Here is a 21,715-nt window from a genome sequence, read left to right as displayed (position 1 = left end):
GAGTATGTCAATTATATTTGACACAGTCTACCAGAGTGAGAAACCGTTTAGAGGCTCAGGAAACCTTTGCAGGTATATTGAGCTAATTTTCTGATTAGGGTGGGACTTCATGTGTTTCTATAATTTTTTTTCATGTTATTCTAATTTTCTTAGACAGTAAATATTGGGTTTTCATTATCTGTAAGTCATAATCATCAAAATTACAAGAAACGAATGCTTGGACTGTTTTATTCTATGTGTGATGATTTTATATACAGGCTTCACTTTCTGAGATGACTGGCAAGAAATATTGCACTTTTTGATGTGTACTAGTATGCTTGTGTGTATTATTGTGTCTGGTTGGGTTTATTTCCACTTTTACTCATTCTTTATTCTCTTTTTCTCTTGTTACTCTTTTCCATTGTCCTCTTGTGATTCTGTTTGGGTGTCTGTGTGTCACTGCTGTGTTCTGCTTCTAGCCGTTCCTCTCCATGCCTAGACCATGACAACAGCAGGTGATACTCTTGATTTTGTGCTTGTATCTGATTACTTCCGTCCAGTTTTAATTACACTCTCACTCCCTTCCTATTTTTGCATGGTTTATCAATGCATGGGTTTATATGACCTGGATTTAGGTTTAAAAAAAAAAAATTATAACTGTGGGTTTTTTTTATTGAGTTTTTTAATCTCTTAATCTCTGGATATATGGTTGAAAAATACTATTTATATTTGTTGTACCTATAAAAAATTATTTCTGCCTTAAGGTTTTTTACAAAGTTCTCATACATGAGCAGTTATCAGTCATTTTCAAGTATAAAAATATTCAGAATTTAAAAATGTCGTGCAAGAGTTTTCCAGTTTTTGAAGTTAGAAATATACAACTTTAACATTTTACATAGACTGCATAAAAAATATGCATGTCCTGTCTTTCGTCAGTGATTTTTGTGTCTTTTTCTTCAAGGGCAGAAGTGTTTCATACACTTAAACTGCTATACCTTCAAATTTGGAATAGCCCAGAAGGTTTCTGATAGGCTAACTCACAGAATATTACTTAATCCAAAGACCACCAGGATTTTAAGACACCTGTTCTTCCTCAAGTGACATCATGAAACTATTTAGGAAGGGTATTTTAAGATGCTGTGTTAACTGGTAAAACAATTTTATTACCCACAGTGAAACAAGTCTTCTATCGACAGAGGCTGAAGAGTTACTTGAAGTAAAAGCTATTTTGCCAAAAGCAACATCAAACAGTTTTGACATACATTCCAGGGACAGATCTTAATTCTTGAAGACTTGTCTTGTGCTCTCATGAATCTAATATTAAAGTTTTTGGCCCTAATCACCATACATACATTTAGAAGACAAAAAATGGACAAAAACCTTAATCATACATAACCATTTAGTTATGTCTTGTTTCCTTTGAGCTGCATGACATGGGTCGGTGTGGTCAGGTCCACTATTTTATGTTCAGGTTTATTCAGGAGAGCATTTCCACCACCGGTTGGTCTCTCACTGGGCAGGTAGGGCCAAACTCAAACACATGACGTTGTGACTTGGTGCAATGAAAAACATGACACACTGGCATGTCTCATGTTTGTCACAAACAAGGATGCTTTTCTATCCCCCAATCAATGGACTGTGTTGTGTGATACACCTATCCATTCTGTTCCATTTAGTGGAAATTGGACATAGATGACAACAAAACCAATGCTACAGAATGGCCATTAGAAAGTCTTGATAAATCAGTAAATTCAGAGCTGAAAAGGTGTGTGTAAGCAAGGCAGCCTACAAACTTGGCAGGGCAGTTTTGTCGGCATAAAACTTTCCCCCAAACTACTGAAAGAACCTTGTTTGAGGATTTCAGAAATGTCTCAGAAAGTCCACACAGTTTGAAAGAGAATTATGCCAAATACAAAAGAAAATATTTGTAACTTCTGATTTTTACCTAAAACAGGACACATGTAGTCTCCTGTAATTTAAGATGGTAGGACAAATAAGGTCATGTGACTTTTATTCAGTAGATATGTGAATTTGAGCTGAAAATCTTTGTTTTTCCATTTGCTGTAAATGTCTCTATTTCTCCTCCATTCAATTTGTTTGCATGGAGATTTACCAACACACTAAACAACTGATGGAAATCTTATATATAAATCAGTTTGCTCTTTCCTGGGCCCTCTATCTCTAGCTTCCTGGTTAGCTTCATGGTAGATGCCAGAGGCGGAGCTATGCGTGGTTGTCGTCATAATGGCCTACGGATCATTGTGCCACCAAGGAAGTGTTCGGCACCCACCCGCGTAACATGCAGACTGGTTAAGAGACATCGCTTGGCTTCCATGCCCCCCATGGTGGAGGGCGAGGGGCTTGCTGGTCGCATCATAGAGGTCGGACCAACTGGAGCTCAGTTCCTGGGGTAGGTGAATGTTGAAGTATGTAACGACCACAAACACTCAGATTTGACCTTTCACAAAACTTTTGCTCCTTTTGTTGAATACCTCCAAAGTATAGTTGACAGACCTACCGCATTGCTCTCCACCTCAACAAGGTGGAGAGCAATGCTCCTGGGTTTTTCATTGGTTTTTTGCTTAATTTTTTTGTGAAGTTGGAGAAACTGTGCTGTTTTTCGTCCTCTTGTTGGTTGGAAGGATATAGCTAGTATTTTACTAATTAACCTCCTGTCGTGTCTTTAAAATGTTGTTTTTTGTTTTATGTTTTTTTTGGCAATGTTATGCTCAAAAAGGTGAAAAGCAGGTTTGTAATTTAATTCAGTTGAATTCTTTGAATGGGAAGTCACTCCAGGCATCCCATTCAGCTGCTCTTACTTCCAGAACAGCTGAGTTTTGACTCAGAAGAAGACAAAGAAACAGAACCAGATAGATGCTTTTGCCTGGCCCAAGCCTGATATACTAGATCTGGGTTGTGAAAAATATTTTTATGTTTGCTTTGTCACTTATGTATATTACTGCATAACTTCTCTACAAAGTCTTATGTGTTTTCCTCTAAATCCATTAAATGCCATGGAGCAATCAGTGACTTTCTTAAAGCACTTCAAATGATTCCAGATTCATAACGAGCAACGTATGGAGTTTCCATAGCCAGTAACAGCAGATTCAAATTATAACTCAAAATTATCCTGAGAAATTGTTTCTTTAACACCAGAGACCTATTAAACCTTTGACGAAAGTGGAATACTTATGAAGCTAAGATACACTGTTTGTGTAAATGTTGTCAACATTATGCTGTGGTATTTAGTGATTATTACTTCAATTTTTACTCATTTTAAGATCTGTTGTTTAAGAGCCCATCTAGAGACAAATGCTGCTAATTATCTCTTGCTAATGCACAATGAGGCAAGCATGTTATGTTCAGTTTGTTTGTCGTTATGTGTATGTCCTTATCAGATAAGAGATTATTTATAATTATTTTCCTGGGCATATGAATCATTATTGTGGTAAACATCAAGAAACCTTTCACTTATTTGATGGAATTTTTTTCCTTGGATAGGTTCTTTAATTCATCCTTCAGAACTGATTTTTAAAGATCATGAACCTGAATTAGACTCATAACTTATGCAAATCGTTGCAAATTAATCCACTACATGTACATACGTGTGTGTTTGTTAGAATTTGTGTATTTGGTTGCATGAGTATTCTCAGTGGTGTGGTGTGTTCAAACTTTTCTTCTTCACTCCTTCCTCTGTGCTGCGTTTGGAATCAGTAAGCTCCATCTTCCCACTGCTCCTCCCCCTCTGAATGAGGGCGAGAGCCTGGTCAGTCGCATCCTGCAGCTGGGTCCTCCAGGAACAAAGTTCCTCGGGTAGGATCATGGGACGAGGGGCATCCTGCCACCTTGGAATCCTGGTCACATAAGCACTCATTCTTTCCCGCTATGATTACTTTAAGATCATCCTTTTTTATTTACAAAGTGTTCAAGTTTTTACTGTTTCTTGATTTTCATTATTTTTTTTTTTTTCTCAAAAAAGTTTTTTTGTTGCAAGAGGATCCTGGGTTGCTCAGTTATTTCCATGTCTTTCTTGGTTACATTTGCTTATCTCACATGGAGTTGACGCGGCCCTTAATCTTTTTTTATTATTATTTCTTATGGTCATTTTAGCATGAAATCAAAATTCCTCAAACCTACATTATGAATTCCTTTTTTTTATGTGATTGTTCATAAGATGGCTTATTTAACATTAATTGTATCCACATCCAAAAAGCCCTGTCAGACCTCTATATTTTCTAATTATAATTTTTCTCTTTTGTTTCACCTCCTGATTCCACACCAGGCCTGTGATTGTGGAGATTCCCCATTTTGCCGCTCTTCGGGGCACTGAGAGGGAACTTGTGATCTTGCGTAGTGAAACCGGAGACAACTGGAAAGAACACCACTGTGACTTCACTGAGGAAGAGCTGAACCAGATCCTTAATGGCATGGATGAAAGTAAGAAACAATGACAATAATCCACATATCCTTTAATGAATGGGTAAAGAAAGTAAATACTAAGGAGCATCATTTGTCTCCACCATTCATAGAGCTTGATTCTCCTGAAGAGCTTGAAAAGAAGAGAATTTGCCGAATCATCACCAGAGACTTCCCTCAGTATTTTGCGGTGGTATCGAGAATAAAGCAGGACAGCCATCTGATTGGTCCAGAGGGTGGCGTGCTCAGTAGTACCCTTGTGCCCCAGGTTCAGGCTGTCTTCCCTGAAGGTGCCCTCACTAAGAAGATCAGAGTCGGGCTACAGGTGCATTTATTTAAAGAGCAATTGTCTGGTCACTATATGATTTATAGCTACTTTGTGTTATCCTCAAGGAAGTATAGGGTAGTATTTTTTAGCTTACTTTATAGCACTATGAAATTCAGAATATACAGGCAAAAATACCTATCAAATGTAGTTAAAGATTGAAGACAAATTAACTTTTCAGATCCTATAAAATGCTAAATTTCTTTATGATGATGCTTGTCTATGGTGATCACAATATTTACCTGCTTATATGCACACATTTGCATAATGCCTCCATATGCTTTGTTACCATCGGTTTCTACAGTTTACACTGTGGAGCAGTAGTAAACCATTTCATGTTTACAGAACACTATTGACACATTTTGCGTCTCTATTTCTAGGCTCAGCCTATTGATGTGGAGTTGGTGAAAAAGAGTCTTGGCAACAAAGCCACTTTTAGCCCAATTGTTACATTAGAACCCAGACGGAGAAAATTTCACAAACCGATCACCATGACGATTCCAATCCCCGAGAGCTCCAACACCGATGGGCCAAATGCCATGTTCAGTGGGGAGACCCCCACTTTACGTTTGCTCTGCAGTATAACAGGTAACATGGCAAATAATCGGAGCTGTTATAGTAAAGTTCTTGAAATTATAACAAGATATATTGCACACTTATTTAACCTGTCACAATGTCACAAGACATCCTGGAAGATGTTTTATACCTGTTCTAAAACATCAGTTTTGTATTTTGTCAACCACAATCTAAGCTAAAATCACAGCTTAAATTGTTTTTATTGATGTATGAACTGTTGTCTTTGCTTTAATTCATTAAAGCAAATTCTTTTTATATATCCATTCTATTATTAGTAGCATCAAATATGATGTAAAACCTCATGTAACTTGTTGTATGTTTTAGGTGGAACCACACCTGCCCAGTGGGAAGATATCACTGGCTCCACACCACTCACCTTTGTTAACCAGTGTGTTTCCTTCACCACCAATGTTTCAGCAAGGTAAATTGGTGTCTCTTTTGAGAAGTTGTTGTGTAAGCTCGGTATGCTTCCTTATTTAGTCTTCTGGTTACTAAATGCTGGTTACTGACTGAAATTTACAGGTTCTGGCTTATAGACTGCAGACAGACACAGGAGTCTGTTAATTTTGGGACACAGCTGTATAGAGAAATCATCTGTGTACCCTACATGGCTAAGTTTGTCATCTTTGCCAAAACGCTGGACCCCATTGAGGCACGATTGCGGTGCTTCTGCATGACAGATGACAAGATGGACAAAACCTTGGAACAGCAAGAGAACTTCACCGAAGTAGCTCGCAGCCGAGATGTTGAGGTGCGGTTAATGAATACATAAAATGAGGGAAATGTTTGAGAAAAGAAATTATAGAAGCCAATTTTTATGGACAATTAAATACAACAAAGATTTTTTTTCCTAATTTTGTACTAAAAGGTGATCATGCAATTGAATAGAGCAAAGATGTTTTTATATCATTTTCACATATTATCATATTATCTACATACAGGTGCTGGAGGGAAAACCCATATATGCAGACTGCTTCGGAAACCTTGTACCTCTTACCAAGAGTGGACAGCACCATGTATTCAGTTTCTTTGCTTTTAAAGAGAACAGACTGGCACTCTTTATTAAAGTATGATCATACAACAAGCAAACATTTCTGAAATGCCTGTTTGGATCGCTATGAATGAGCTCTAAATTCAATTATGTCTTCATTGATCAGATTCGTGACACTGCCCAGGAGCCCTGTGGACGATTGTCCTTCACTAAAGAACCACGCACATACCGAAGTCTTCATCACAATGCCATCTGCAACCTTAACATCACTCTTCCAACATACTCAAAAGTGAGTGTAAATATCTAAAGTGAAACAATTATTTTTGGTCTCTATTCTATGAATACATAACTAGAAACTTTGCATTCTTATAGAGACTTAAATGTTGTTTTTTTTACTCTCCTTAGGAGTCTGACTCAGATCAAGATGGGGAAGATGAGGTAAATTAAATGTTTTGTGTGCTTTTTAAAATTAAAAATTACAGAGCTATAACATTGACTGTTTAATCCTTTCTTTTCAGAGTGAGAAGAGTGAGAAGAAATGTAAGTTTTTATTCAGTGATATTTATTCCAAATTGGAAAAATGTACACATTAAATTTTTAGACAAAAACATAAATATTAGATACATGCCTTTAATTGAGACCAAATTTTGTTCAGTTATTTGGTGTAAAGAAATCTATTAAACATTAAATCTAAGATTAGTCCATTAATTGACATTTCATTAACTGTTGATAGCTAAATGTGATAGAATAGTGTGAGAACCGTGCTTCTTGTGTGGCTCCACTAACACAGTGTGTAGTAACATGTTTTTTGATGGCAGCTATGCTATGGCTGTGTTCCTTCACTGCAGACTTTACTAATTCTCTCCATCTTTTAACATTTTTCATTTTTCACTGGTTAGATTTTTCTATCAGCCAATCATTGATTAAGGTCAAAACAATACTTTTTCATTTGGCTTAAAATGATTTTGATTTATTTAATGTAAGAGCACACTTATTTTGTGCTAACAAAATATAAAAAGTATTCATTTTGACCTCTTTTTGTTTGTTTGCATCCATTTATCTGTTTTATTAGCAGCATGTCAAAAATATGTATTTGCCCTACCCAGAAATACAACCCAAAAATGAAAAAAGCTTTAAAATAAACTCAGAAAATAAGATTAAACCAATATAACAATATATAAAAAAATAATGTTACATTTACTTTAAAGGATTTTACTGCACACTTAATTAACCTGTCACAATGTCACAAGACATCCTGGAAGATACTTGAATGGCCTTTAGTAACTGAATTACATTGAAATTCCCAGGTTGGACTTGCAAAACGCAGTGGCAATACTCAAATCTAAGGATATTAGTAAAGTGGAGTTCTTTGTCCGTAAGCAGTGGGCTAAGATTCCCACTTCCAGAAGCTAGTGTCTGACTTTGCATTACGTTTGCAGCAGACCATGATGAACAAATGGTACTCTAATAAATATGCTTTTTATAAAGGAATTGAATAATTTTGAAACTATGGCAGTCTTTCAAAGTTGCTAATAATGAAACTTTCTTTATTAGCTATGCTGAGCTGTTTAAATTATTATTTGACCTTTTTATTGTAAACAGCTGCTAGGTTGTATAGTTTGGCTAAAAAATAAATAACTGACCATTTTAATTTGTAAAAACACTTTTATGTTTCAATTTTCTCTAATTTTGGGTTGCATTTAATAAACAATACCATCTTGTTTGTTCTCTAATTCCAACAATGTACAAAAACTGTATTCCAGCTAACATCACACATTTTATCTAATCTTCCTTGCACTAAATGCTAGCTGCAAGTGAACATTTCCCCACTTTCATTTGTTTTATTTTACATTGCAATCATTTCTTTGTATGGATCATAAAGTCACAAAATCGTAACCTTTTTCAAATTACCTATTGTATAATATGAATCTGCAGTTTTTCTAAATAAAAATATAATTATACTTTTTTCAATAGGTATGAATCTGTGATACTACTTTTGTCTTGAGCTGAGATGGATATTTTAAAACAGCAAATTACCAATGACTTAAGATTGCTTGGTGTATACAGCACATCCTTTTTCAGTTGCACTGTAATGCTCTTCAATTCATACCTAATAATGTAATGTTGTAGTCATACATGACTATTTCAAAAGTAGGCTTAACGATGTTGGTTATTCTGTTGTGTCTGTTCATTTCACATGTAGGTTTCTTTGTTACATTCTGTGCTTTTTGTTTTGTTCATGTTAGATTCCAAAACGTGTAGAAAATTGTCATTGTTCTTGTCCACATTTTTTCTGCCTTATTTTTTTTCTCCTGTTGGCTTTTGCTTATGCTGTTGCTCCTCTTTTTTATTTCAAACCTTTCGGGACTACTACCCGGTTGGGCCTTTTTTCCAAGATTTTCTTATCTTCTGCCCTGTCAGACTTCTTCTTTCACTGTGAACTGAAGATGGATATTTAATGGCATTGTCTTGATGACGATTTTCTAATGTCTCTCTTTCCCAATTGATTTGTCCCATATGTTATCTTCCCTTTTTGGTTATGAAACTTTTTGTCTTTGAAGATGATGAATCTGAGTCTACTGAGACATTCTCGCTGAGAACTAATCAACCGCTTGATCCTGCAACTCTTGCAAGTCCAGATATTCTATCAGACATATCAGATGTCAGAATATCTGCAGTATTTCCAATAGATGTCTATGAGGAGAGAGCTAGAGCTGTAGTGTTGGTTGAAAAAGAGTCATTTGCTGCAGTGGAACACTTTAAAGATAGATCTGAAAAGAATGGAGAGATTCAAAAAGAGAACCTTATTTATAGCACTATGTCAGTGAAAGAAAGAACAGCCATGGTCTCAAAAGTCAACACAGATATGGAAGAAAACTTTGAACCTTCTGTGAGACATAGTTCACAAGAAGACCTTGTCCAAGACACATCTGGTCAAGGTACTACATTGCAAACAGCACTACATAGCAAACAGCGTCCCCCAAATATCAAAAAACCTATAAGAAAAAAGCTTAGAGAACGAGAGCTGTCCAGGTGCAGCAGCTCTGAGGGGGAGCTGGAAAGGGTGAGCTCTGAAGAATCTTTGGATAGTGAATTTATTCTTGAAGAAAACTTTTCAGCTAGCTCAGTTGTTCAGCCCCCTGTTTCTCCTTTAATTATTGAGACACCTATAGGGTCCATAAAAGACAAGGTTAAAGCTTTACAAACCAAAGTTGAACAGCAGGACATGCAAAAAGCTAAGCAAGGTGTAGCATGTGCAGAAAAATCTTCCATCATTCCAATGAAACAAGACAATGTCATGCCAGAACTTCCACAAGTTCCCAAATCCCCTAAATCTCCTCGATCTCAGACAGAAAGATTAGAGGAGATTATGTCAGTGAAGGATCTAATGAAAGCCTTTCAGACTGGACAGGACCCATCAAAATGTAAATCTGGGCTTTTTGAGCATAAGGCACCACTTTCTTCTCATAGTGAAACATCGAAATACAAGCTTACAGATACTGAAGAGACACTTGGAACAGAGCAGAGTCCAACCTATGAGATTCCTGTCATTTTCAGTCAACATGAGGATGTGAATAAAATGGAAAAGATGGACATGAGAGATGAACAAGTTAGTTCAATCACAAAAACTACTGAGAAAACCCTGTTGATATCAGAAAGACCTTCAAATGGTAAAACAGTAAAGTTTGCTGATACCGTTCAATATGACTTTGGAAATGATAGCCCACTGGTAGAGTGCAGAAACAGAGAGCTGCAAGAGAAAGAGACACTGTCTGTGAAGGATCGGATGAAAATATTCCAAACAGAACAGGATTTTCCACAAAATACTACAGGACTTTCACAACACAAAGGCATAGCTTCTTCTAGCACACATTTTGTGTCTGAATCTGAATCCCAGGACCATGCTCAGAGTCTCATGGTTCTTAGTCCACAAGGTGACCCCATCATACATGACAGCACAGAAGATCAGACAGCAAATTTTGTGCGACGTGAAGCTGAGGAAGTAGTAGTTTCAGGCGGTTCTCTTTTTGGAAAAACAGTTCCACATCCTGATTCTGTTAAAAGTGAGACAGTACGTATCTGTTCCCCAGGTGAGGGGCAAGGTAAGCCCACTGTGTCTGTGAAAGAACTAATGAAAACATTCCAGGACCCTTCAGTTGAACATGGACGCATTAAAACCAATGATGTTGCAGCTCCTCAAACACAAAAGGATATTCCAACCCTTACTTCAGTTCACCAAACAGTAAACAAAGAGAACAAGTCTAAAAATGAATCTCAACAAAGTTCTGATGTGACCTATTTTAGAAATACTGATGAAAATATGGAGAGGATTGATTCCAATGATAAAAATATTAGCCTTAAGAAAGAAGCCTCAGATTTGTCAGAGAAAAGCCCAGGGAAAATGCAGTTAGATGGATCCTTTTTAAGCACTTTTGGTGATTTATCTGAGGAAACTCAAATCAGCCCAGATCGCAGAACCTCTGAGGACTTCAGTGCTGACATAAAGGCTGAACTGGAAGAAAATTCCGAATATCAACTATTTAGGCAGACTCAAACAGTTTCAGATGTCAAATATCAACAGTTGGTCCTTGAAGGGGACGAATCACCTGGCGACTTTGACAGTCCTTGTTTTGTGGGAGACATCAGCTCAGGCCTTGCTGGGAGATCCAAGTATGAAAACTTGACTGAATCTTCAGAGAAGAGTGTTGATTCCTCTTGTTCTAGCTCAGGAGAAATGCAAACTTCTGACACACACCAAAGAAGAGATGAAAAGACTTTTAGTCGTTCAATAAGTGAAACCAAAGAAGAAAAGAATATTTTGGGGGCAGATGAGGCCGATATATTGGCAGACTACGAAAGCAAAATGCTTTATAGACAAATTGACATGGAAGAAAAAGAAGCCATCATCAGGGAACCAGGACTTCCAGATATCCAGACAGAGAAGAAAACATCTTACCAGGCATCTGCAGCAGAAAAGGACATGCAAGGGACGCTGTTGTTAATGGGAAAGGATTTCCATCAGTGCCCACAGATTAAGTCTTTTGAAACACATAAAATTGATCAGGAGTGTCAAGAAACAGATGTACATAAAGAAATAGATGAAGACACTTTAGCATCAATAGCTAATGGAAACAAAAAAACATTGATGGGTGAAAGAGCACAGGTTTTAGAAAATGACAATATAATTATGGGGGCAGGTGACAAAAGAAAAAGTGAACTGGAAAAAGACAGAACATCTGAAACATTAAAAGATTTATCAACCAACTTTTCAGTCAGTGATGGTAAATTTTTCCCATACAAGGACAAGAAAACATGTCAAATAAAAGAAGACCAAGATGGTGAAAGTAGTGCATCTGAAAGCACAACACAGGCAAAAGGCCATTCAACATTGATACGGGAATACAAAAGAGAAGGAGCAAGGTTACAGCAATCTGACACCACAAAGAATGTGTCAGGTATGTTTTCACATCTCAGTTCTGATGTTCATGAATACATTAAAGAGCCAGTGGAAAGAAAAAGCCATCTGGAAGATGTTCTTCATGAGAACGTCAAAGAAGTAAAACTGTCTAGAGATCATTCAGAAGAACAAATTGAGAAAAAGAAAAACTCTGAGACTGCTGTAATTTCACCCAAAGAAGAAAGAATGATTTCAGTTTTGGAGACTCCTTGCCAACAAATTCATACTGAAAGAACGATATATCCAGAACATTCTGTATCAGAGAAGAATATGACAGGCATGCTATCACATCTCAGCAGTGACCTAGAAGATTATCTCAAAGAAAAGCCAGTGATGAGACAAAGTCATTCTGAGGAAGATCTAATAAATGATCAATGCAAAGAAAAAAAGCTGGTAAGAGATTTTTCAAACGACAAGCTATGCAGAGAGGAAAACTTGGAGACTCATGTAGTTCAAGTCAAAGAGCAGATAGTTTTTGAGACTCAGTTTGAAGAAGTTTGTGATAAAAGAAAAGGAAGCCCAGAAAAGCCAGTAATTGAGAAAGATATGTCAGGGATGTTGTCACATCTGAGTAGTGACCTGGATGAATATGTCAGAGAAATACCAGTGACAAGACAAAGTCTACCTGAGGAAGATTTGGATCTGGTAAGTGAGAGCTGCAAAGAAATAAAACTTGCAAGAGATGATTTAGAGGACAAGACTGAGGAAAACGTAAATGTTCAGACTGACCAGGTTGTAGTCAATGAAGAGACAAAAACATCTGACCTGGAGGCCAAAATTGAACAAGTTTATATGGAGAGAAGAGGAAGCCCAATAAAGCCAGCAATAGAGAAAGAAATGTCAGGCATGTTGTCACATCTCAGTAGTGACATGAATGAATATATAATCCAAAAACCATTGACAAGTCAAAGTCATCTTGAGGAAGATCTGATAAATGAGACATGCAAAGAAATAAAACTTGCAAGAGGTGATTCAGAAGACAAGACTGAGAAAATAGAGAACCTTGAGACTGAACCAGATGTAATCAAAGAACAAACACAAACGTCTGTATTTGAGAATGAATTTAAACAGGTTTATGTTGAAAGAAAAGGAAGCCCACAAAATCCGACAATCATAAAAAATATGACAGGCATGTTGTCACATCTCAGTAGTGACCTGGATGAACATTTCAAACAAATACCAGTGACAAGACAAAGTCATCCAGAGGAAGATCTGGTCAGTGAGAGCTGCAAAGAAATAAAACTTTCAAGAGATGATTCAAAGGACAGGACTCAGAAAATGGAAAATGCTCAGTTTGACACAGCTGTAGTCAAAGAACAAACAAAAACATCTGTTTCAGAGGCCCAATTTGAAAAGATTTATTTGGAGAACAAAGAAAGTCCACAAAAGCAAATAATCATGAAAGACATGTCAGGCATGTTGTCCCATCTTAGTAGTGACCTGGATGAACATGTCAAACAAATTCCATTGACAAGACAAAGTCTACCTGAAGAATATCTGGTCAGTGAGAGTTTCAAAGAAATAAAACTTGCAAGAGATTATTCAGAGGACAATTCTGAGAAAATGGAAAATGCTCAGACAGACCCAGCTGTAGTCAATGAACAAACAAAACCATCTGTTTCGGATGCCCAATTTGAACAGGTTTATTTTGAGAGATATGGAAGATCACAGAAGTCAGTTATTGAAAGAGATATGTCAGGCATGTTGTCACATCTCAGTAGTGACCTGGATGAACATTTCAAACAAATACCAGTGACAAGACAAAGTCATCCAGAGGAAGATCTGGTAAATGAGAGCTGCAATGAAACGAAACTGGCAAAAGATAATTCAGAAGACAAGCCTGGGGAAGAGGAAAATGTTAAGGTTGACCCAGCTGTAATCAAAGAACAAACAAAACCATCTGTTTCAGAGGCCCAATTTGAACAACTTTATGTCAAGAAAAAAGAAAGTCCACAAAAACCAGTAATCATGAAAGACATGTCAAGCATGTTGTCCCATCTCAGTAGTGACTTAGATGAATATGTTAAACAAATACCAGTGTCTCTACAAAATCTCCCTGAAGAAGGTGTGGTCAATGAGAGTTGCACAGAAATAAAACTCTCAAGAGATGATTCAGAAGACAAGATTGAGAAAATGGAAAATGGTCAGATTGGCCCAGCCATAGTCAAAGAACAAACAAAACCATCTGCTTCAGAACCCCAGTTTGAACAAGTTTATATGGAGAGAAAAGGAAGATCACAAAAGCCAGTAATTGAGAAAGATATATCAGGCATGTTGTCACATCTCAGCTGTGACCTGGATGAATATTTCAAACAAATACCAGTGACAAGACCAAGTCATCCAGAGGAAGATCTGGTAAATGAGAGCTGCAAAGAAACAAAAGTGGCAAAGCATGACTCAGAAAACAAGCCTGGGGAAGAGGAAATTGTCCAGGCTGACCCAAATGTAGTCAAAGAACAAACAGAAACATCTGTTTCAGAGGCCCAATTTGAACAAGTTTATATGGAGAGAAAAGGAAGATCACAAAAACCAGTAATTGAGAAAGATATGTCAGGCATGTTATCACATCTCAGTTGTGACCTGGATGAATATTTCAAACAAATACCAGTGACAAGACAAAGTCTACCAGAGGAAGATCTGGTAAATGAGAGCTGCAAAGAAACAAAACTTGCAAAAGATGATTCAGAGGACAAGCCTGGGGAAGAGGAAAATGTTAAGGTTGACCCAGCTGTAATCAAAAAACAAATAAAACCATCTGTTTCAGAGGCCCAATTTGAACAAGTTTATATGGAGAGAAAAGGTATCTCACAAAAGCCACTAATTGAGAAAGATATGTCAGGCATGTTGTCACATCTCAGTTGTGACCTGGATGAACATTTCAAGCAAATACCAGTGACAAGACAAAGTCATCCAGAGGAAGATCTAGTAAGTGAGAGCTGCAAAGAAACAAAACTGGTAAAAGATGATTCAGAAGACAAGCCTAGGGAAGAGGAAAATGTTCAGGCTGACCCAGCTGTAGTGCAAGAACTAACACAATCTTCTGTTTCAGAGGTCCAATTTGAACAAGTTTCTATGGAGAGAAAAGGAAGCCAGAAGAAGCCAGTAATTGTGAAAGATATGTCAGGCATGTTGTCCCATCTCAGTTGTGACCTGGACGAACATTTCAAGCAAATACCAGTGACAAGACAAAGTCATCCAGAGGAAGATCTAGTAAGTGAGAGCTGCAAAGAAACAAAACTGGTAAAAGATGATTCAGAAGACAAGCCTGGGGAAGAGGAAAAGGTTCAGGCTGACCCAGCTGTAGTGCAAGAACTAACACAATCTTCTGTTTCAGAGGCCCAATTTGAACAAGTTTCTATGGAGAGAAAAGGAAGCCAGAAGAAGCCAGTAATTGAGAAAGATATGTCAGGCATGTTGTCCCATCTCATTTGTAACCTGGATGAATATTTCAAACATAAACCAGTGATAAGTCAAAGTCAACTTGAGGAAGACCTGGTAAGCGAAAGCTGTAAGGAAGTAAAACTTGCGAGAGATGTTTCAGAAGACAAGGTTTCAGTTGACCAAAACTTGCAGACTCATGTAGTTGGTGACAAAGAACACACACAAGCCTCAGTTTTGGAAACTCATTTTGACCAGGTTGATGTAGTGAGAAAAGGAACCCCAAAAAAGCCAGTGACTGAAAAAGACATGTCAGCAATGTTGTCACATCTGAGAACTGATATAGATGAATATGTCTCAAAAGGTCCAGTGATAAAAAGTATTTCTGATGAGGACCTGGTCAGTGAGAGCTGCAAAGAAATTAAATTGGCAAGGGATAATTTAGAAGAACAGATTAGGGAAAGGAAAAACATTCAGCTGGCTGCATTTGGAGTCAAACAAAAACAACAATCATCAGATTTAGAGAGTGAATTTGAACAGGTTTGCATTGAGAGAAAAGGAAGCCCACAAAAGCAAGTAACTGAGAAAGATATGTCAAGCATCTTGTCCGTTCTCAGTAGTGACCTGGATGAAAATGACAAACAAATGCCATTGACAAGACAAAGTAATTCTGAGGAAGATCTGGTCAGTGAGAGCTGCAAAGAAATAAAGCTGCCCAGGGATAATTTAGAAGATAATTTAAGTTTTGCTGCTTCCTCACATCTCAACATACAGGGGTCTTTTCAGCTTTCAAGTACTCATAGCACACTAAAACGACCATCTGATTTAGACACCCTTCAGACTCAGGGGTTTGATGACTCAGATCAGGAACCATGCCATCAAGATTCATTAGAGGCCAGTCCTCTTATGGAAGACAGATCATCAAAGAAGTCTCCTGATTCCATTGAGCCAAGCCCCACTAAAGAATCTCCATGTCAAGACTCTCTTGAAGGAAGTCCTACTCAACCAAAGGAGCAACAATTTCAAATGCCAGTACAGACAGCTGTATATGAAGATTACGCTTCCCAGCTCAAAGCATGTTTTGCTTCTGATAAAGCCATTCATACAGATGAATCTGGCAACACCACACAAGAAAGCATAACCGCAATCCCACAAGTGGATGGTAAAGTGAGGATTGATCAGTCTCCTAAGTCTACACATGAAGTAACTGGGTTTAGTGTGTGGTCAAACGAGGGTGTTCACACACTCATTAGGCAAGACTCTCTTGGTAGTAATGACAGTGAGAATGACACCACCAATAAACAACACACTCCAGAAGAGGAGATGTTTAAAATAGCTGTAAAGATCAAAACATTTGATGAAATGGAACATGAATCCAAAATGAAGAAAGACAAATTGGTAAATGCCCCTTCTCTATCTGATGAAAGTGCAGTGGATCTCAAATATGACCCAGCTACAAAGGCTTCCTTAACAGATGTGCTACACCAAAGCTCTGAAAAACAAGTAGCAGAAAGCTCTAATCAGCCAGTTGAAGATTCACTGTGTGTAATCACAAGTCAGAAAGAGGAACCTGAGAGAAGTGTCTCTATGCTCCAAGTAGCAGAAATACACAAAGACATGACAGAAGGTGTGAGTTCTCAAGAAGCAAAAGCACATTTTCCTTGCACTGTGAGAAATGAACATACCTTAGCCAGTGGGTTTGCAAATGAATCGGTATTGACACATGATTCGGAGTTTAACAATAAACCCCAGGACTATGGAACTATTGAAGTAGAAGATGTCACATTATGTTGTAGTTATGATAATGTGACCTTAAAGGAACATACTGAGGGTGAGCAACAAGTGCCTCTTGACGCTTTGGAGGACACAAAAAAACCTGAAAAAATATTTGTCCAGACACCAGGTGGGGAGAAAAGCCCCAGTCCATTTCAGTTTCAGGAAGGAAAGCTTTTTGAAATGACTCGGGGTGGAGCTATTGATATGACAAGAAGAACTTTTGATGAGGAAGAGGAATCATATTTATTCTTTCATGTCGGAGAACATCCAGTTGAAGAGGCTGTTTTGGAAACAACTGTTTCAGACACAACCCTTCAAAGGAGCCCAAAATCCCAGGTAACTCCAGATGTCTGTGGTGTAAATTCCAGTCCTGAATCCAAAAGTACCACAAAACCCTCTCTTGAAAAGTCAAAGCTTGAGAAATCACTTCAAAATGTTGATCTGTGCAGCTTTACGGACACCAAGCTTGCTTCTCCAAATGCTTCTAAGACTTTTACAGATATTTCAACAGAGGCTGAAAGTCTCAAAAACCTTGGGCTGGTCTATCTGGACAGCACAATAGCTGACCTTCAGCTAGATACATCTGCTGAATCTGAAAAGAATTCTTTAGATTCCTCATCATCTGATGATGATGAGCTTGATGAAGATGAAGACCAATGCTCAGTCATAGAAATGAGATATCATCAACACTCACCCCGACCCCTGGATTTCAAAGAAACCCCCAAAGATAGAAAGGACATATCAGTGAGAGAACCACAGCTTTCAGAGCTTGTTCAAGTTCGAGAAGCAGGAGAAATCCTAACTTTTAGTCGTAGAACTAGATCTGAGGATAACACAACTAAGGCCTTTGGTAAAGAAGGTAGGAGTTATTCTGAGAGTAGTCAACCCTCTAATATATTAACTATTCATTCTTCCAAACCTACTACCATTATCCAAGAGAAAGCTTTGGCTGATTGGATTTCTTCAAGTTCTCCTCCAATAAATGAAACATCTGTGAGGTCTTCTTTAGAGACCGATGAAATGAGCAGCACTAGTCACATGAGTTCAGATTCTGTTATATTTACATATGACATCCCAGCCTCCCAAAGTTCAGATTCTGATAGCAGTCAGTTGCCGGTTGTACATCCATCCTGCGGAACAGAGGATGTGTTTGAGTCCAGGCCTGCCTGGGATGACACAGTGGAAACTCAGATGCAGAGAATCGGTGATGATCAGACTCCAGAATTTACCTCAGGTATGGTTTGAGATGAATTAGGCTTTTGGTCTATCTTCTCTCTTCAGCAGCGAGATCCTTTTTTCTCTTTCAGAGAAGATTCTCTCCATTACCCATTTACTGTTATTTTTTAACATTGGGATTTGTTTCCTCCCATTTTATATTGTTGCCATATTTTGTTTATGTGCACGTGGGTAGTAGTGTATTACATTTGATAAGTTATTGCTGTGTCTGAGGACAAAGCAATTCTAAGACTGAAATTAGACATTTTTGATACAAGTTTATTGCAATGTTGTGATTATGTACTAACCACTTTTACTAATGTTAATCAACTCAGTGAATCATTTGCATATATTGATTGACACATTAACAACACTGCTTACACTAATGACTGAAAAGCATGTTTTGTTTATGTGATTAGGTAGTAACTGTGCATAAGCAAACCAAGTTTTGTGTTATCATCCATATAGACATCACATGTCCTCATTGACTTTACAGCCTATAGCATAGGTTCCTCAGGAAATCACATTTCGTATTTATCCAGAATGACATTTTATGTAATGTGTTCATGCTGCATATTCTGTTAAAAACAGTTGGTGTCTTCAATAGCTGGACATCCCCATTTATGTTTTTGGCTATGATTGAATCTTGTAGCTGACTGGCAGGATGACACTGACCGGAAAGAAGAAACATTAGCAATTATTGCAGATCTTCTTGGCTTCAGCTGGACTGGTAAGCCATTCATTTTCTTCAGCTATTTACTGCTTCAAAGAAGTGTTGTCAATGCATTGATAGCAAACACAATAGTTTCTTTTTATAAAGAATGGATTCAGTCAGTTCAAATTGACTGCCGTCTGTTGGCCTCCAAATTGAGGCACCGTGCCGTTTGGCAGCTGTACTGCTTTAATTCTTCATAGACATTCACAAAACACCAGAGTTTTTGGTTCATATTCAATCAAAGCAAGTTGTTATCACAGATTTATTAACTATACAATTACTGTGATATTCTTGTTCCATCACATCACAAAGAAAACTCTATTGGATTGACAGCTAGTGATTGTGGGTCTATTGGATTACTGTAAACTCACTGCCATGTTTAAGAAACTGGGTTGGGAAGATTATAGCTTTGTTAAATTGTATATTATCCTACTGGGAGTAGCCATGTTGTAGATGAGTACATGATGTTTATAAGGAATGGAAAGGGTTTGCAACAACATACTGCATACTGTCCATTTGCACCAAGGGACCCAAAGTTGGTCAAAAAAATCTTTGCACCATTACATCACTACCAACAGCTGGAGCCTTTGTTTTGTGTCCTTTTGTCCATGTTTCAGCTTTTCTTTCTATTGTCTTGAACCAGTGTGCTCTTTCTTCTTTAACATTTGATATCAATAAAGCAAAAACAACTGTTTCTACAATGCACAGATAAAATGTCTGGCAACAACAACCATACCAGCTTTAAAGCCCGTTAATTCCCCTTTCATACACATTCTGATCCTCAGTTTGAACTTTCCTAAACAGCCTTCGACCTGTGTAGAGACTGAAATCCATTAGGTTGCTTCCATCTAATCTGTTGATTCATTATTAGTGTCAACATACAATAGTCAGTGAGTGAAAATGTTTCTTTTCATACAGTGTATTTCAATGTCTACTTTTAAAACAATGTCATGTCTATGTCCACATTACCAAACCAAAACTCATTGTATTTACAACAGGTATGTTTTTTCAACCTTTTTGTCTGTTCCTTTGTTTTTAATAACATTAGAGCTAGCAAGGGAACTGGAATTCAGTGAGGATGATGTTCAGCAAGTCAGAACAGAGAATCCTAATTCCTTGCAAGAGCAGAGCCATGCCTTGTTGCAACGATGGGTTGAACGGGAAGGCAAACATGCTACAGGTATTTGCCTTTAAAAATTGTATTATATGTTTTAATTTGAATATTTCTAGTTGTTGTTTTTTTACAAACTTTAAGCACTGCACATTTAAGACACCAGAAGCCAGATTTGTTAATTGGATGGATCTTGTTGCTTTACTGGTCAAAAAGTTATTTTTTCTTTAGTTATTTTTTAAGTCAATCTTGCCATGTGATGGCATAATTAACAATGTTCTTTCTAATGTGAAAGAACATGTAATGTTTCTTTGTCAGTGAGAATACTGTAAATAAAATTGCTAAACGTCAATGTGCACCATGCAACAAAAGCACTGCAAAGGCTTATTGGAGATGGTCAATCATTATTATTTCCTGGCACCTTGTGAACACATACAGGAATGTTGTTTCTGTTGTATTCCTGCTGGGAGATTGTCAAAAAGGATTTCTTAATTCATTATCCACAATTTTTTATATTTAAACAAAATTTCTGTTTTTCTGCAGAGGATAGCCTGATAAAAAGGCTAACGAAGATCAATCGCATGGACATCGTCCATCTTATTGAAACCCAGATGAACAAGTCAGTTCAAGAGCAAACATCAAGGACATATGCAGAGATAGAAAAGACACTTGACCACAGTGAAGGTAACAAAACCTTTAAGTCATTTCAAACACCAAGCTCTACATGTGTGTTAACATGTATTCTAATCCAGGGTCTATTTTTTCCAGTCTCAGTAGCTCTATCTTCAGTTCAAGAGGATACAGACAGCCCAAGAATTGTCAGGAGGGTAGAGTCAGACCGCAGGCCACCCCCAGCTGTATCTGAAGAAGATCTCTCTGTTGCCTCCTTATTGGATATTCCTTCATGGGCAGAACCTGCAGGACAAACTCACTCAGAAAGCATGCACGGAGACCTATTGGAGGAGCCCGAAATCCCACAGTAAATCAATAATTAGAATTATTGACTCAGCAAAATTGGTTGAAATTTAAATATGAACTGTTTCTACAGACCTATAGTATATCATTTAAGAAATCCAATCAGACCCAAATATACAATTATTCATAGAAATTCAGTGGAGTGACCACATTGATGGGAGTACTATAAAACATATTTTTGTTCAGGTACTGATGCAGAATGATCTTATTGCTATGATCGTATGATCATAGCATATTAGTTCACTAAGCCTAGGTGGGTAGTATACTATATATAAGTACTACTCAAAAAATTTGAATTTTTTTGAGTAGTACAAACATTTTTCTACTTTTGTACAAAACATTTTCTGTTGATAGTGTTGACTAGGAAACATTTGCTTTGGACTTGTGTGTCACAGAATTGTGGATTCTGGAAAATAAATCAGCCTAATAGTGACAATGGATAATTTCTAAGCTCTGTTAGAACATGCTCAACTAACTAACTGTTAGCATCTTAAAACTTTAGAACCCTTAAGTTTGCAAGACAAACCAAAGTGTTGTCTTGCAAACATTAAATTAAATGTAAAGTTTTCCAACTTAAAGTAATATTGTATTGTTATGATAAGCCTATTGTGGTCCATCCCCTCTCAAGATCTGAATTTTTCATTACATTCCTAGTTCTTTTCTTTTAATGACTTTTGAATCTTGCAATCAAAACCATGTTGTTTAGCCTCTTCTTTTCTCCCAACAGTGAACTGAACCCTAATCTGTGGACCTCAGAGGATGTGATTACACAAGAATCCACTAGTCACTCAGATGAGCAA

General features: G+C 37.4%; 1 protein-coding gene across 14 annotated transcripts in view; it reads left to right on the top strand.

Moving 5' to 3' along the window:
* The window catches only part of ank2a (ankyrin 2a, neuronal), a 71,655-nt gene that overhangs the window by 33,786 nt on the left and 16,154 nt on the right, over positions 1–21,715 (top strand). For 8 of the 14 annotated variants that reach the window (XM_044112932.1, XM_044112930.1, XM_044112926.1 and 5 more), the window contains 17 exons: positions 459–494; positions 2,165–2,389; positions 3,694–3,792; positions 4,262–4,416; positions 4,509–4,720; positions 5,101–5,308; positions 5,621–5,717; positions 5,819–6,047; positions 6,238–6,363; positions 6,454–6,576; positions 6,693–6,725; positions 6,806–6,827; positions 18,767–18,844; positions 19,878–20,009; positions 20,484–20,624; positions 20,709–20,919; positions 21,643–21,715. In XM_044112932.1, coding sequence (XP_043968867.1) covers positions 459–494; positions 2,165–2,389; positions 3,694–3,792; positions 4,262–4,416; positions 4,509–4,720; positions 5,101–5,308; positions 5,621–5,717; positions 5,819–6,047; positions 6,238–6,363; positions 6,454–6,576; positions 6,693–6,725; positions 6,806–6,827; positions 18,767–18,844; positions 19,878–20,009; positions 20,484–20,624; positions 20,709–20,919; positions 21,643–21,715 — 2,200 coding nt within the window. Of the gene's footprint in view, positions 1–458; positions 495–2,164; positions 2,390–3,693; positions 3,793–4,261; positions 4,417–4,508; positions 4,721–5,100; positions 5,309–5,620; positions 5,718–5,818; positions 6,048–6,237; positions 6,364–6,453; positions 6,577–6,692; positions 6,726–6,805; positions 6,828–8,765; positions 18,134–18,766; positions 18,845–19,877; positions 20,010–20,483; positions 20,625–20,708; positions 20,920–21,642 lie in introns of those variants that run through there. The other 6 variants (XM_044112934.1, XM_044112931.1, XM_044112922.1 and 3 more) reach the window with 4 other exon arrangements.

Source organism: Gambusia affinis, linkage group LG04 (assembly GCF_019740435.1).
Source record: "Gambusia affinis linkage group LG04, SWU_Gaff_1.0, whole genome shotgun sequence".
Lineage (NCBI taxonomy): Eukaryota > Metazoa > Chordata > Actinopteri > Cyprinodontiformes > Poeciliidae > Gambusia > Gambusia affinis.
This window is presented reverse-complemented; position numbering and strand designations above follow the sequence as displayed.